At 42.5% G+C, this 17,625-nt stretch overlaps 1 protein-coding gene and 1 pseudogene across 3 annotated transcripts; both read right to left on the reverse strand.

Moving 5' to 3' along the window:
• Positions 1 to 1,124: 1,124 nt before the first annotated feature.
• Positions 1,125 to 16,359, reverse strand: LOC100284309 (uncharacterized). The gene is made up of 9 exons (NM_001397564.1): positions 15,801 to 16,359; positions 15,583 to 15,678; positions 3,752 to 3,844; positions 3,550 to 3,635; positions 3,192 to 3,455; positions 2,066 to 2,193; positions 1,836 to 1,931; positions 1,623 to 1,728; positions 1,125 to 1,491 (listed from the first exon to the last, which is right to left on the reverse strand). Exons 1-9 carry the CDS (start codon positions 16,219 to 16,221, stop codon positions 1,327 to 1,329), a joined length of 1,455 nt encoding a protein of 484 aa, NP_001384493.1. The 5' UTR covers positions 16,222 to 16,359; the 3' UTR covers positions 1,125 to 1,326.
• On the reverse strand, positions 5,700 to 14,672 carry LOC103649731 (26S proteasome non-ATPase regulatory subunit pseudogene; annotated as a pseudogene). 2 transcript variants are annotated; one of them, NR_173994.1, is made up of 6 exons: positions 14,458 to 14,663; positions 14,107 to 14,377; positions 8,298 to 8,371; positions 6,946 to 7,104; positions 6,692 to 6,760; positions 5,700 to 5,857 (listed from the first exon to the last, which is right to left on the reverse strand). The product of NR_173994.1 is annotated as a 26S proteasome non-ATPase regulatory subunit pseudogene, transcript variant 1 (transcript). The 2 variants fall into 2 exon arrangements; NR_173995.1 differs by lacking the exon at positions 14,107 to 14,377 and having other exon boundaries at positions 14,458 to 14,672.
• Positions 16,360 to 17,625: the final 1,266 nt, after the last annotated feature.

A 17,625-nucleotide genomic window follows, 5' to 3' on the forward strand; every position in this document is an offset into this window, starting at 1 on the left:
AGAAATGGCCCAAGGGCACATTTCCCTTTCAGATACCTTGGAGTATCTCTAGTATGTTCTGATGGATTATGCTGTTAGGTTTTATAGGCCACATTATGTAAGCCGCTCCGATAGGAACAAGAGGTACACCATGCTTTGCAACAAGGATGTATATGTGGGCTATGGGCTCGTAGGCAAGAGAGGAGATAATGGAAGAATCATAATGTGAGGCAATCTCATACATGTCGAATATGTAAGGCCAAGGGTGTGCATGCCCGGAACACGTCCCATTACCTTGGATGTCGTCTTGTTGGCATTGTTAGGGATGATAGAAACACATCGATTTCTATGATTTACCGAATTCATATTTGGATTCAATGGCTATAGAGTGAAGTACTCCAAGGGATGTCGAGTGAAGCAACATGATGTTGAGTTTCTATGGGTGATTGGAAGAGGCGTATAATCAAGTTATTAGGATTTTGAGTGCCATGAAACACTCCAGTCCTAGGATTAGGTATTCCCGTCGCATTGTGACATATGTGAACATTGTTTTGAAGTTTGTTCTTCACTGAGTTTGTTGGTTGTTCCCACTGTCGGTAGAAACATTGTTGTCCCTTAGTACTCGTTGATGGCACCTTCCTGACAGTAACCCTTTGAAGCGTATAGTAGGCTAGAAAAGCTATCAGGTCACCCCGCAACTAGGTTACACCATCTAGATGCCCCTGTATGATGCATTTAGAGCAATGCCCATTTTTCTGGCCGTGGCCGGGGGATGTTCTCGGAGCCTCGAGACGAGTGTTTTCTTTTAAGGTAGGCACCAAAGCTAGTCTCTCTCGAGTTGGTATTCCTTAGGCCAGGGGTTGTTCGCTTCAGATTAAAACAAGTTATTTAAACTATTGCAGTTGTAATCTACAGACACAAAAACACATTAGAAGCAACAGAAGCCGATACGGATTAAAACTAAACACACTTTTCGGACGATGACAATGGATCTTGACGGTCGCAGAAGGTATAGCCTTTCCCGGTGACAGTATGTCAGTACCCATATGAATTTAGCATGGAGTATAGCTTTGCCAAACTTATCCAGTTATCCTTGGAACTTTTGTAGCGACCACTATCGATTTTCCAACGTGAAAGTGTGTAGGTGGTATATAAAAATAACTCGAAAGCAAACACGCACAGCCAGATCATTCTAGCGAGCGGCATTTTATTCGTTCTGCTCTTATTATTTCGGCCAGCGCCAGTTATTGAAAACGTGGTGAAGAAATGTGGAGTGGAGATGGCTTGCCACATGTCCGGCCTTACTATTCATCAAAGCCAACTAGCCAAGCGCGGCAGCAAGCTCATCTAGAACGACTGGACGCTCTCGACAGGCTTGGGCATGGGCTCGCCCCGCAGGAAGTGCTCGAACAGCTTGAGGCCCTGCGGCGGACGGTGGAGGGGGACCTCGTGCCCCGCGCCTCGGACCGTCACCAGCGTCAGGCCCTCGTACACCTGGCACCATCCACCAACCTACAGTGCAGGCAATAAGCAAGAACCACACCATTGCAGATGCAGACACGGTTAGCTAGCGTACGTCTAGCGGAACGAAAGAGTGAAGGGACTGTCAGTCTAATTTGATGCAGCAGGCAGGCAGGGCTCACCTCTTCGTCGTAGTACCAAGGGTACCACTTGGTGATCGTTGGCAGAGACAGCGCGTCGATGGAGTACCTCGTCGCCGTGAGGGGCACGACGGAGTCGGTGTCGCCGCTGCCAAATTGTACAGTCCGATGTAATTGAAGAAGATTTTTTTTATAGGATTCAGAGAGTAATTAAGCCATTAATTGCTCTCGACGACAGAGACTCGGCGGACGTACCTGAAGACCCATATCCTTAGGCCTGCCGAGATGAGTTCACGGTAGATCGGAAGCATGGACCTCGGCGAATCCTTCCAGTACTCATATATTGGGTCACTGCATGCAAACATTTGTTTCCAGTCGAGTTCAGTGCAGAGTATCACGAACGGCCGGCTTTACGCTGGTGCTCTATGGAATGCTATTCCAGTGGCCAAAAACCAAACAAACAAGATGGAAGCAGTCGAGCAGACCTGCAGCCCACCCAGGCGTATGGTATTCCAGTAACATTGGCATGGAAGGCGTCCTGCACCTCGGGCAAGTTGCAGTACTTCGTGATGTACAGCTCGGTGCAAGGATCGTATCCTCTCGGCAGCCAGGGCTACATTTGAGCAGATGCGTATAGTAGTCAGTATGCGTGCATGAGCTGATAGATCCTAGCGAATATCGTCGTCACAATAATCAGAAATGTCTGGCATTTATTTTGCTACACTCTAATACTAATAACCATCGGCTAATCTCTACTTTTTTTTAATACAAAAAAAACATTGCCCACTTTAAAAAGAAATACCGATAACTCATTTTAAAAAGTTTATCAACTATGGAAAAGAATTATTCTCTTAACAAACAATATACCAATGACACTGATAACTCATTTTAAATCATATTATTAATAATATATGACAATAACTTTTGCAAGCCGTCACTTATAAGTTAGTTGTATATATATATATATGAGTTTTCACTAGAACATTATGACATATCAAATACTGCTGATGTAAGTCTAGGCACTCTATTTTTATACAGTAATATTACCATAATTTTGTTTCTTCATTCTAGCAAATTCAATGTATTGAGTGTCATGATGTAGGCTAAAATGGTTGTTTATGCCATGTAGTAACAAAGAATAAACTCCTTTCATTCTAAATTATAAGTCGATTTGATCTTGTTATGTGTCTAGCTTTACTATGTACCTAGATATAGTCCGTAGCTCTAATATTTTTTTCCATAAATTATAACATTTTTTCGAATAAAAATGCAATAATAAGCATTAGAGCCACAACTTAACATATGGAAAATTTGCTAGAACTAACAAGATCATAAGTGAAAGCCAACAAGACCATATATAACTTAAGCTTACTCATAGAGGTGCAATACAAAAGCTAACACCATATATCTCAATATTGCGAACTAAGGTCCACAAAATATTCAATACTCATATAACTTAACATTCTAGGTCATACAAGAGCACTTGCTGATGAGCTACTTTTAATAACATAATAGATAGCAACATAGTCAAAATAAACTTAGAAAGAAGTAATATACAATGCTACTATTTGCTATAGGGAAACCATAATTCTTTTAGCAACTCGAACATACCATTCTTCCCCTTATTAGTCTGCGCTTTTGCAATGAAGTCTTCTTACAAGTAGGTGTGTAGATGCTATACAAATCAATATTCCCTTGCTCAGCCTCAGCAACCTCATAAATCTTTTGGCATTCCTCGGAGGGGTTCTCAGACACATCATTTTTACAATCCTCCCACAACTTTGCATAAGTTTCATCGGAGATAAGCCCATGTGTCCACCAATACTCAAATGTGCCCATGTAGTCATGGTAATCGTCAATTACCGCATTTCCAACCTACAGCATTTACCAAGCAATTGGTTATTATTAACGAGAAATGAGCAATCTAATTAAGGGAACATGACACAATACAGGCTCAACAAGTTCTAACCATGAAGCCTTTGAAGTTTAAGGTTGGATTCTTAATTCCTTTGTTGTTTTGGTACACTAACCAAGACAATTGAGGGACATAGTGGCCTGAAAAGAACCATTGCACCAAATTATGCTAGAGTTACATACATCTAATCTCTAGATATCATTAACTGTGTAATCACTATCACATATAGAATTAACAACTTGTTATGGTACTTCACCTCCATAGCTCTCTCCAGTGATGTAGAAATCACGATGCTTGTACTGTGGGAACCGTTCCAACCAATTTATCAAGAAAGCATATGAGTCATGAGCTGCATAATAACATTGGAAAGAACAACCATAAGAGCAAGAACAACAACACTTGTGAAAGTAGAAATTGTTTTGGAAAATCAAATTCATTTCTCATTGATACTCGAACATGTATATATACACAATGTATAGATGTGATTATAGGTTGTTGATATATCAATATCATAGAACATGACACAATAGACTTATGCAAGGAAGACTAGCATCTAGGCTATCAGCAGGTCTATTTCCATGTGTGCATTGATTGTGTCTGGTAGGGAACAATAACATGTAGGTATAAAATTGAGTTGGTATGCACTAGAGAATTTGTATTGACAATTATCTTGATATGTTAGTCAGTTTTAAAGCTAACATGCAACATACTAATATTGGATGAAAACAAAGTATGTATCAAAGTTGTAAGCTCTAAGAGATTTACAACTTTGCAGTTGGTGCCTTTTTATTTTAAAACATGTAAAATCCAAAAAAATATGTTTTAATTTCTCAAACTGTGAAATCAAAATTTTAATATTTTCCAAATATCCCTACATGAAGATTTGATAAGCCAAAGGTATAGTACTAAATACGATCTAAAACTTCTTAGTTTAATTTTTTCAATTAAAATTAGGATATCAAATATCCATTACAAGATTCATAAAATGAATACAAAGGCAAAGAAACTTGTTGCCATCGTCATTTCGATCACAATTAAGGGAGGTCGAACGGGTTCAAGGCATTAGGCAGAATGAACGCTTTTTCCTCTCCTTTCTCCAATCACCATTTAGCCATAAGTAACTTTGGGTTCTAGTGGTAGGTGAGGTTCACACAAAATCTTTGGTTGCAAAGTTTGATTCTCATGTGAACATATGCATGAAAATCGTGTTATTGGATTCTTCTGTAGGAGTTTATTTTGCTTGGAGATCGATACAAATAATCTAGATGTTGGTCCCCAAGAAAATATATATCCTTTGTGGTTGTTATATTTCCTTAGCTTGATGCATGGAAGATCTGATCTTGTCTTTATTTCGTTCATCTTACGAAAAATATATCGTTTGTTGCCACTAGCCGTCAAGGTAAATGAGTTTTCTCTTGATCTACTTTTAGTGACCCTTCCTTGAGGGTTGCTATCCAGGGATAGTATCCTAGTTTGTATTAATAGTTTATTTGAGTTTTTTTTGGCTCTTAAGGCTATTCCGTCTTATGGTAGTGACTCTTGTTTGGAACATGTACATGCAACTTATAAATATGGGTACATGTTGTTGGATATCAATTTTCTAAAATATGCCTCTAAAGTCTTTTTTTGCTGCACTCTAATCCACCTTAATTAGTTTGGAATAAAGGGCGGTAAGTCATTGTTAGTAATTAGTTGGTCCGGTGCCAAGTGACTGTGTGTCATATGGTGAATAGTACCATGATAGATGACTACGTACACTACACGACGGTTCACTTACAGCGACCTACGGTTGGTTGCTAAAACGGCCTTCAGCGACCTACGGTTGGTCGCTAAAAACTTTTAGCGACCCATAAGGATGGTCGCTGTAAGTGCCGTCGCTAAAGGCTTTAGCGACCGACATCTTTTTAGCGACCAACCATCCGTTGCTAATATTGTATATTTAGCGACCAACCGTGGGTTGTTGTACTATAGATTTAGCAACCAACCGTAAGTCGTCATACTATACATTTAGCAACCAACAGAAAGTCGCCCTTTTATAGTTGTTATTAATAAAAAATATACATTTAATTAAGCACCACAAATCACAGATTTTTATACACAAATCATAAAGACATACACAGTTAATCAGTATACCACAGTCATAAATCCATCACATAAACACAAAAGCACCACAATTATATATTCACAAAAGTATCACAATTATAATATCATTCACAACTAGATCATTTACAAATAGCTAGCTAGATCATTCACAAAAGCTCCAGAGATGATCAGTCACAAAAGCACCACAGCGACATCACTCCAGCTTGAAGCAGTTCTTCTCGTCTTCTGTTTTGTCTTACTTGTCTTCCTTCTTCTCTTGCTGTTTAAGAAGAGAAATAAAGAAACCTTCATATTTCCACATACATACATTACTAGACTAGTCAAGATTCGTAAATACAGGATAGCAGTTCATGTGAACTGGGTTTTGTTGCTTTGGGCATATTTCATTTTCACCAAACCAGTGTATCCAGACCACAAATGGGTACACAACAATTTGACTCAATACCTGCTTTGTATAAAGTATTTGTGTGCTCTCACCAGGTAATGTTCTACTATTTCCATTCCATAAGATCAATTGTGCTTGTGGAACATAAAGAACTCCATATGCTATCCTAAACAGCAGGGGCAGAGCTCAGAAATCGGTGGATCCTAGAGCTGTGGTTTGTTTAGTTGAGTTGTTTTCTTTCTATTCTACACAGAAGACAGCATAGCAAGATCCTTCATTGGAGCATACAAACTCCAGATAAGGTGGAGCTCAGAGCTGGGGCTAAACGTGGGCCTTATGCCCTGTTTGGATCCATCAGCTACTAATAGTTTGCTAGCTAATAGTTCATAGCTAATATTAGCTAGTTTGGTCCAACTAGTGAAATAGTTGTTAGTTGGGTATTCAGATAACAATTAGCTAGACCTGTTTGGATCCAAAGAGCTAATTATTAACATCTAATTATTAAATCTTGCAATGGTTTTTTTGTAGCTGTGCATAGCCATTGCTTGCATATACTAACTGTGTATTTGCATGAAGATTTGGTGATAGATAATATATTTATTCTTATTTAATCAAGGTGAAGCTGAACAATGCTATAGCCTAGAGGCAACATGAATTTCATTGCATCACAATACAGAGACCTTCACTGGAACCCATAAAAGAACATACCTCTCCCTGGTTGTGCAATGATGCCAACAAATCTTTAACAGATGGATCATTGGGATCAACACCAGGAAGCTGTTATTTTACACATAAAAGGGCCAATAAATTATTGAAGCTACAACTAAAATGTATGCGCTAGAAACATATCAGTGTCACTATAAAGCAGTGGTTTTTCATTTGTCACTACTAGAATTAATTGATAGCAACAAATACTGTATGCGCTAGAACTGTAGAAGCTGCAAACATAAGAGAAAACACACCCAACGCTAAGTCAGGGTCAACTGCACTAGCTTCTGCCATAGCAGAGTCAGTCACAGCTGCAGATCCTGAAGCACCACCCTCCATTGACATTGCAAGTGCCTGCTGTAGTAAATCGTCATCATCATGTGGTCACAGCTATGTTTGCAGCTATGGGCGCCCTATCAAAAGAATGTAAGCTGACATAAGTATTTCTAATGTAACCATATACATAATATGGCATAGCAAAGATATATATATGTACAATAGAGTAGCATCGCTGGATTACACAGCAACCACCAAGGCTATTATTTAGCCCCACGCAAAGATATATATATTGGCGAGGCAGATGTGAGCTCATAAATGTGTTTAGGTAGAAAAGGAGTGGATTCAAAACTGAATGATTACATTAGTTCGCATAGGAGTTCAGTGAAAAATTTATGTATGTCCTATAGCCATCTAAAACATTCAGGTAGCAGTATGAAACTTTTGACCATAGCGAGGACACATCTTTTATTATTTATTTTTGCATCAATCATGTATCCACAATCTATGGAGCACAAAGTCCACCACAAGATCATTACACAGCTAAAAAATGAAGGAGATGTTTACAACAGCACACAATTATAGAATGAGATGAAAAGATCTTGAATTTATTAGCCCTTCCTTTTTTGCAAGAAATTGATACTATTAACACTTAAGCATACCCCAGAGAGCACTCTTAAGCTTTTCAACTCATATTGGAGGACTCGATGAACCTAGTGTCTGGAAGCCACCCACAATAATAGGATGTGTGCTAGAAATATGCGGAAACTATCCATACTGAATAATGTGTAATAAAAGATAATCGTTAATGATTAAACTGTATTGATCTCGCAACAATTGAGGAGTTGATTTGCACCTTCTAACAAGTAATTAAGTACCAAATGGAGGATAGGGAAATGCAGGGAATAAATCGTACAATGGGAAAATGATAAGTAAATATGTAAGAAAAACAGATACAGTTAAGTTAACAATATAAAATCGGGATGGCAAGGTCATAAGCTATATATTAAAAGAGAAAGTTTGCACTAAATATATAGGGTAAGCACTATATGGGTGATCAGGAATCAGGTTAGGAGTAATAGTAGAAGAAGATATTACTCGGAGCTTGACAACACACTCCACGACTGAAAAAATGAAAATCTTGCAACGAACGACTGGAAACTCGGTGAACAGATACCGCACACCCCCACCATCATCCCAAAATTCTTACTTTGGCAAGTTCTCAATAACAAATGTCATGTAGCCAATATGAAATGTGGTCTGTCCTTTCACATAATTTTTTCATAAACCAAAAGAGGGGTAGGTAGGAGAGAAGATGAGCATAGCATACCTTTCAATAACCAACTTCACGTTGTAATGTGCAGTTTGCAGGCCTGAGAGTAGTCATTTGTCAAATGCAACATTCTGTAAAATTCAAGTATTAGATCGCAAGCTCATTCTATCTAGGTGCAGAAACATAGTTTATGACACTGAAGTGGTACACACCTAGAGACCAAATATTGGATTTAGTACCATATGGTATATCAGCAAGAAGTTCTAGGCACATATAACTCGGTGTTACTACCACCTTTGTTGGAGAAAATACGGTAACAAGAAACACCAGCAAATAAATGCAAGACTAAAAATTTTTCAAGTATACTTATAGAAGACACAAGATCATCTGATGTCAATACATTGGCAAGACCAAAGTTACCTGCATTTGCACATATTCAGAATGAATATCATTGGGATTTCTGAATTCATACATAAAGTATTGTACTTTTTCTAAGCTTAAGTCACTGACCAAGGCATATGCTTTTATCTCTGGCAATAAATATACTGGAGCACTGAAATAAACCAAGAAGTTTCAATTGGGGCTAATTACATGCCTTAGGACGGAGGGGAAATACCATGTACTTGAAATCAATCGAGCACTGCTACTGACCTTGAAATTTCCAATAACAATTCAAATGTAACAACCTTGAAATTTTATAAGCGCAGAACAATTGGCAGCAGCGACCAACTAACCGCTCCACATTGGCTCTGTGATGACCCAAGGTGGCGGTGCTTAGGCACAGGTATGGAGTATTAGGGGGTCTTTCGAGTATTAGGGTTTGGGCCATAATAGGGCCGTATTAATCTTCTTTGGGCTGTAATAAGTGATTAGCCAAGTCATTAGTCGTTCTGTTAGTTGGATTTCAGATCTATAAATACTGTAACTGGTTGATTGAGATGGAATAGAAAAACAGATAACCGAAATCCAACTCACCGGTGTCCTTGGCTTCGTTCTTTTCGCCGGTCTGCTACCGACTCACGCCCGGCGAACCCTAGCCGCGGCCACGGGTCATCACAAGTGGTATCAGAGCTGTTGATCCTCGGAGGGTGGGCATCACGGCGCCTTCCACGAAGCCATCCGTTCAGACGCGGCTGATCCTGGAAGCAATGGCGGGGACCGAGCAAAAAGGGGAGGAGCGCTGGGAGCGGATGATGCTGGCGGTGGAACGGTTGACCGGGAAGATGGAAGCGATGGAGATCGGGCAGAAGAAGGCAGAGGAAGATCGAGCACTGTTGGCTCGACACATGGAGGAGAACGAGAGAACTATTGCGCAGCTGCGATTGGATTTGCAAGCGAAGGAGCAGGAAGGTAATGACACAAACTCTGAGCGCGAGCTGCGTGTTCCTCGAGGGGATGATCGGGGTGGAGGAATGGAGCGTGGAAGAGATCGTAGAGAGCAGTGGGGTGGAGGAAGAGAGAATAGGACAGGCCCATTTCCGAAGTGGACATTTCCCAAGTTTCAGGGCAGTGATCCGGGAGTCTGGTTTGATCGGTGTGTTGATTATTTCACTGTTTACCAGGTGCCGGAGTGGTTGTGGGCGAGTTCAGCTTCTATGCACATGGAGGGGAATGCGTCGAAGTGGTTACAAGTGTATAAGCTGAAACATGGATTGGGTGATTGGGGGCAGTTTACACAAGCAGTTAGGGAGCAGTTTGGAGTGGATGAATACCCTCAAGCTATGAGAGATTTGGTTAATGTGACTCAGCAGCAAGGAGTGGAGGAGTACTCTCAAGCTTTTGATGATATTAGATATGTTGCTACCCTGCATAATCCTGAGTTAGGTGAGACCCTGTTTGTGACACACTATATTAAAGGGTTGAAACCTGAAATTCAGAATCAAGTCATGGCTCGGATGCCTAAGACAGTGGATAAGGCGAAGAGGTTGGCCAAGGTGTATCAGGAGATTGCAGAGAAGAATAGAGTTAGAAACCAAAAGGGACAAGTTCTTAAAACTCAGGTTGCAGGAGTAAGGGGGGAGAATAGGGCAGGAATATTGTATCCTGAGTTGAGCAAGGAAAGACAGTTGAGAGAATATAGAAGAGCGAATGGGTTGTGTTTTATTTGTGGAGATAAATTTGAGCCAGGCCATCAAGCAAAATGTCCCAAGAGGGTGGTAACTCAACTGCATAATCTGACCGTGGAAGATATGGGCCTGGTTTTGACTGATGAGGTATTGCAGAAGTTGGAAGATGAGGAGAAGTGTGTGGAGGAGTTACATCAGTTGTCCTGGAATGCTATTAGTGGCACGGAATGTGATGGATGTATGAGGGTCCAAGCTCTGGTTCAGGATCAGATGTTGGTCATGCTCATTGATTCTGGTAGCTCTGCAACTTTTATCAGCCAGAGAATTGTAGCAAAATTGGGGTTGATCACTGAAGATTGTTCCACTGTGCGGGTTAAGGTGGCAAATGGAGCAGCTATGATCAGTGACAAAAGAGTTAAGGAAGTAGTGTGGAGTTCTGGGGGGCACCTGTACAACACTGCTATGAGGGTGTTAGACTTGGAAGCATATGATGTGATCCTGGGGTATGATTGGCTGAAGGCTCACAGTCCTATGGAGTGTGACTGGAATAACAAGGTATTAACCTTTACTGATCAAGGGAAGAAGGTCAGGTTACAGGGTGGTGCTAGAGAAGTGCAGGAAGTGCGACAAGTATCTGTGTTGCAGCTGGAGAAATGGATGAAGGGAGAGGAAGTCTGGGTATTTGTGCTTTTAGAGCAGGTTTCAGAAGAAACAATTGGGAAAAATGATGCAGTTCTACAGGAGATTTTAAAGGAATTCGAAGATGTTTTTGCTGTGCCTTCGAAATTGCCTCCAATCAGACCTTATGATCATCACATTCCTCTGTTGCCAGGGTCTATTCCAGTAAACTCAAGGCCTTATCGATATTCTCCAGCTCACAAAACTGAGATTGAAAAGCAAATTACTGAACTGCTAGCAGCAGGGTTGATAGTTCCTAGTGTAAGTCCGTTTGCTTCTCCAGTTTTACTTGTGCAAAAAAAAGATGGCAGCTGGAGGTTCTGTATAGATTACAGGAAGTTAAATGGAATGACTATAAAGAACAGGTTTCCTATGCCTATGGTGGATGAGATCCTGGATGAATTAGCTGGTGCACAGTATTTTACCAGTCTTGACATGACAGCAGGATATCATCAAATTCGAATGGGAACTGAGGATGAATACAAGACTGCTTTTAAAACACATCATGGCCATTATCAGTTTCGAGTGATGCCTTTTGGTCTCACTAATGCACCAGCTAGTTTCCAGTGTGCCATGAACTCAGTGTTGGAGACTTTTCTCAGAAAATTTGTTATGGTTTTCTTGGATGATATTCTCATTTACAGCCCTAGTTTGGAAGTGCATTATCAACATATTAGGATGGTGTTGGCCAAGCTGAGAGAGCACCAGTTTTTCTTAAAGATGAAGAAATGCTCCTTTGTGAAGCATGAACTCAAATATTTGGGTCATGTGATTTCAAGAGATGGGGTGGCCACAGATTCTAGTAAAACTGAAGCTATGTTGTCCTGGCCACAACCTAAGAATGTGACGGAGTTGAGGGGATTCTTAGGTTTAACAGGCTATTACAGGAAATTTGTGAAAGATTATGGTATTATTGCTCGACCTCTTACTAAGCTGTTGCAGAAACAACAGGTGTTTCAGTGGTCTGAAGATGCTCAGGTTGCTTTTCATAAGTTGAAACAGGCTATGGCTTCAACACCGGTTCTTGCTCTGCCCAGGTTTGATCTGCCTTTTACAGTCGAGACAGATGCATCAGATGTGGGTCTCGGAGCGGTGTTGATGCAACAGGGCAGACCCATTGCCTTTCTTAGTAAAGCTTTGGGAGAAAAGAACAAACATATTTCTATATATGAGAAGGAGTTTTTGGCTTTGATTATGGCTGTAGATAAGTGGAGGCAATATTTGCAGAGGGGTGCATTTGTGATTAAGACAGATCACAAATCTTTGACATTCTTGGGAGACCAGCAATTGCAGTCAGATCTTCAAAAGAAGGCTATGACCAAGTTAATGGGATTGCAATTTCAGATTGTATATAAAAAGGGGGCAGAGAATGTCGTTGCTGATGCATTGTCAAGGAGGAGTTCAGTACTGGACTTGGCTGCCATTTCTGAAGTGCAACCAGTTTGGGTACAGGAGGTGCTGAATTCTTATGCTACTGATGCTGAAGCTCAACAGTTGATAGCTCAATTGTTGGTGCGCAGTCCTGATGAGAATGGGTTTTCATTGTATCAAGGCATTATTCGTAAGGCAGGCAGGATTTGGATTGGTGCTAATTCTGCTCTGAGAACCAAGTTGGTGGCAGCTTTGCATGATAGTGCCATTGGTGGTCATTCTGGTACTCAGGCAACTTATCAACGAGTAAAGAAAGTGTTTTATTGGAGGGGATTAAAGGCAGATGTGGTCCAGTTTGTGCAACAGTGTGCAATTTGTCAAAAGGCTAAGAGTGAAAGAACTCATCCAGCTGGGTTATTACAACCTTTGCCGGTACCACAGGGTGTGTGGGAAGATGTGACTATGGATTTCATTGAAGGTTTGCCTAAGTCGGAAGGGTTTGATACAATATTAGTGGTGGTGGACAGATTTTCGAAATATAGCCATTTCTTTCCTTTGAAACATCCTTTTACTGCAAAGGGTGTTGCACAAGTCTTTCTGGACAATGTGGTTAAGCTACATGGAGTACCCAAATCGCTGGTATCTGACAGGGATAAAGTGTTCACTAGCAGTTTTTGGAAGAACCTGTTTCAGTTGATGGAGGTCAAGCTGTTGATGTCTACAGCCTATCACCCACAGACTGATGGCCAAAGTGAACGTGTGAACCAATGCTTGGAGATGTATCTCCGGTGTGCTGTCAATTCTCAGCCCACCAAATGGAAGAGTTGGTTGGCTCTCGCGGAGTATTGGTACAATACCACTTATCATGCTGTTTTGGGTTGTACACCATTCAGGGTGTTATATGGTTATGATGCTCCTATGCTAGCCCTTCCTAGACTCATCAATATTGAGGACCCGGATGTCACTACGTGGGTCAAGGAAAGGAGTGCTTTTTCTGCCATGTTGAAGGAACAGTTGGCTAGAGCACAGTTGCGTATGAAGCAATATGCTGATAAGGGCAGAACACCAAGAGAGTTTCAAGTAGGAGAATTGGTGCTGTTAAAACTTCAACCATATGCACAGAAGACAGTGGTGAATCGGCCTTGTCCTAAATTGTCTTTTAAGTTTTTTGGGCCTTACAAGATTATAGCTCGAGTTGGGGCAGTGGCATATAAGTTGGAATTGCCACCCGATGCTCAGGTGCATCCAGTGTTTCATGTGTCTCAACTTAAGCCGTTTCACCCGTGTTATTCTCCAGTTTACACTGAACTTCCTCTCTTGGTTGATCTGTCCCAAGGGGATGTTGAGCCTGACCAAATTCTGAATCGAAGGATGGTACGTAAAGGAAACAATGCTATTGTCCAGGTGCTGGTCAAATGGACAGGTCTTCCAGCAGATGCGGCTACCTGGGAAGACTATGAAGTGGTGAAAGTAAGGTTTCCTACAGCGCACGCTTGGGGACAAGCGTCTTTTGACGCTGGGGGAGATGTGATGACCCAAGGTGGCGGTGCTTAGGCACAGGTATGGAGTATTAGGGGGTCTTTCGAGTATTAGGGTTTGGGCCATAATAGGGCCGTATTAATCTTCTTTGGGCTGTAATAAGTGATTAGCCAAGTCATTAGTCGTTCTGTTAGTTGGATTTCAGATCTATAAATACTGTAACTGGTTGATTGAGATGGAATAGAAAAACAGATAACCGAAATCCAACTCACCGGTGTCCTTGGCTTCGTTCTTTTCGCCGGTCTGCTACCGACTCACGCCCGGCGAACCCTAGCCGCGGCCACGGGTCATCACAGGCTCGCGCTCTCCCGTCGCCGTGAGGAGACCTGGACCCCTGGGGCGGCCGCGGGCGGTTTCCTTGATCTGCTGACTCGCCGCACCTGGCACTAGCGCACCTCTGCATGTTGCAGGCTTGCACTGCATCAGCAAGCGTGCAAACTCTAAGGGAATGCTTGGTCCCCTATTTGGGTCCGTCCCTGCAACCTGCTTCCAAGAACCACAACAAATGCAGGAGGGAGCAGGGAGATGGGGGTGGATTCACAGACCGAGAAAAAGGGCGGTACCATGGCGAGAGCGGATCCTGGATAGGCGCGAGCGAGAAGTTGTAGTTTGCGTCGAGGTCGGCGGAGCAAGGAGTTACAAATGGCGAGAGCTTGACGACGAAGTGTCAGTCGGAATCCGCGTCCCTGCTCTGCCACCTACGCCCTGCGGTGCTACTGTTGTTGCCCTGGCGGCTAGGGTTGAGGGCGGAGGCGGCATGGTGGCGCCGTCGAGAGAAGGGGAGAAGAGGGGGTAGGGTTTGCTTTTTTCAATAGAAGTGATTTTGATTTGGACGAGTTGCTGAGTTGGGCCTGTTCGGGCCAAATTTTTTTAGCCACCAACAGTCACATGTCAATCAATAGCAACCAACCGCCGGATGTCCACCTGTCTCTATAGCGACCAACCTTGAGTAGTTAAATTTCTAGACTTTTAGCGACCGATGGCCCGTCGCTACAAATGCATTTAGCGACCAACTGTCGGTACATAACTTTTAGCGACCAACCGTCTGTCCCTAATAAGGGTCGCTAAAGATCAACCGTCGTATAGTGGTAGTAGTCTCGCCGTCGTTGTCTGACAACATAATTGAGAACATGTGCTCATTTATTTTGAAAGAAGTCATTTCGTGTGAAATAAAATATCACGATGATACCAATATCTTAACTAGGACATAGTTTAGAGTACTAACCGAAATTAGTATATTAAATCTTAGCCGAGATAGTTATTAGAGGTTAGGTGAAAACTTTGATGTATAGAATGTTTGATACATATAAGTGAATCTTTATAGTTGTAAACACAAAATTTGATATATAATGTATGATAGAATTTAATTTTGTATTGTTTTCAATATTAATATAATATGTATATATATATAGTTGTGTGTAAATATATAAAAATTCAGTTTTGGTGGAAAATTTGAAAAGGGCGAGAAACTACCACTGCCGGCTAATTTTAGAAAACCCAAAAAGTATTTGCAGTGGCGATTATTCACGAGAACGACAAGTAGAAATAATTTTCCACTAGCGGTTACTTTAAAAGAACCGTAAGTGATAAATGACATTGAAAACGTGTTATAAACCGTCTGGTGAAAAAAAAAATGAACAGATGCAGTAAAGAACTAGACAGATATCTACTCCGGCCATATAATTCACCTGTCTTGTTGTCACCAGCAGCGTACAGGTCGTCGGTGGTGTTGGTGTAGGAGTAGCCAACGCCGGCCGGCGAGTCCAAGAACAGCACATTCGCCACTGCAAGCAAACCAATCCATCCGTCGTCGACACTAGACACCATGAGTCCATGACAAACATATATATAACAAGCTAGCTTTACTGGGTGAAAAAAAAAGAGGCATCGAAACTGGCCGCCGGACCATTGTTCCAGGCGTAGGGATTCAAGGAGAGCGTGGCGCCGTCGGGGTTGACGCGGAAGGCGCCGAGCTCCTCCATAGCGCCGTAGCCAAGAGAGGAGCACCCGGGCCCGCCGTTGAGCCAGAGCACGAGCGGCGCGGAGCCCGCCGGCACGCCGGAGGCCACCATGAGCCAGTAGAAGAGCGCCCGACCCGCGGCGGCGTCGACGGTGACGTAGCCGGAGTACATAGAGAAGTTGACTGGGGGCTGGCCCGGCAGCCTGTCGATGCGGTCCAGCTCTGCCGCGGCCGTGATCACGTCGGTGGCGGCGGCGGCGGACGCGGCAGCGGCACAGCAGCCGAACAGCGCGACTAGTATGGCGGCCAGCACGACCGTGGCGGCGGCCGCCGCCATTGGCGCCGCTCCCGCTCGCAGGGGAGCCATCCAATATTCCAATCCAAGTGCTGGACGTACACGTACTAGTTACGTTACGTAGTTGGAGAAGAGCTACGTACAGAGCAACGAACAGCATGGTATGGTATGGTTGTACGTGAGGAGTGGACAGTGGAGGCCTTGAGGCATGGATTTATGGAGGCTTTCGGGGATTATTATGCAAGTTGGCCAATGGGGCCGCACTGGGCCGGGGACTGGCTGCTTCCTGCTTCGTGGAAAACATGCACTGCACTGGTGGTTTGTTGGGTCTTGTGGCCTATAATATACTGCTGCCGTTTCGTTATCTCGGTTGTCAGTGATCGCCACGATATTTTTCTTCCCCCCCAACTCCTGCCCTTCATATGCTTGAAAAAAAACAGGGTTTTCTCTACAGATATTTTAATTTGAATCTCGGCGATCATCGATAAAACAAGAATATCGGTATATCGAAAATTTCAAATTCGGACGTGCGTGAAAGAGATAGGATATACGGGGATGCATGAGAGCCGATGAGGCCGAACGAAGGTTGGCGACGACGACGACTTGCGGCGTCGCGGGGCGGTTACGTACGCGCGCTCTCTTCTTCTTCGTCCCTCATCTATCTACGCGAATGCAACGCGCGTGGATTTGTGGGGGGTCGTCTGAAACAAGCCTGCTCGTACGTGGCGATCGAGTGTGCCGCCATTGCATCGTTAATAATATGGTAGCTTTAATTATTTGTGGTCGACGCACAGCGCGTTCATTCAATCGTCGTCTCCCTGATCAGCTGATAAAGTGACGTCCGCTAGCTCCTCCTTGAGTTGATGATGCCGGATGACCTTTTCACCTTCGATCTGTTAGGGTTCTTCTGAAGCTGATTTTCCATCTGTGCTCCTTCTTCAGTATATAATGTATCCACCATGGCACATTGCCATCCATATGTTGTATAACCGGCCCATTGAACATGATTCTGAGTGGAACACAAACTCGGTTTTATATCTACAATGTCAGACCATCTCCACCGGTTTACTCGTACTCATGCTTATATTTAAACTACACTCTACAAACCATGCAAATCTACAGTGCAAAATGTGTTTTTTTAATCATATGGTTGAACCATTGTACATTGCACGCACTTATATGGTTACTAAAAACACCGTCTTACATCGTTTTATATTGTAGATTGCACTGTTTATAGAGTATAGTTTAAATATATATATATATATATATATATATATATATATATATATATATATATATATATATATATATATATATATAGGGCGTTGGTAATGGAAGCCCTGGGCTTCATATAGGTGCGCGGAGCCCCAGCCGGACGAGCCGAACGTGGTCGAACCGAATGGATCGATCCAGGCGGCCCTTTTTAATGCAGTACAGTTATGCAAGTATAATTGCTTGTACAAATATGCGTAAACC

Source organism: Zea mays, chromosome 3 (assembly GCF_902167145.1).
Source record: "Zea mays cultivar B73 chromosome 3, Zm-B73-REFERENCE-NAM-5.0, whole genome shotgun sequence".
NCBI classification, from domain to species: Eukaryota; Viridiplantae; Streptophyta; class Magnoliopsida; order Poales; family Poaceae; genus Zea; species Zea mays.

Bases quoted from the DNA above. Each gene is read 5' to 3' on its own strand.
- LOC100284309 (NM_001397564.1), bottom strand. From the start codon at position 16,221: ATGGCTCCCCTGCGAGCGGGAGCGGCGCCAATGGCGGCGGCCGCCGCC. The intron at 2,194-3,191 runs GTATGTTCGAGT...GCTCAAATGTAG, and splicing joins GACTAATAAGGGGAAGAATG to CCCTGGCTGCCGAGAGGATA. The intron at 1,932-2,065 runs GTCTGCTCGACT...GTTTGCATGCAG, and splicing joins TACGCCTGGGTGGGCTGCAG to TGACCCAATATATGAGTACT.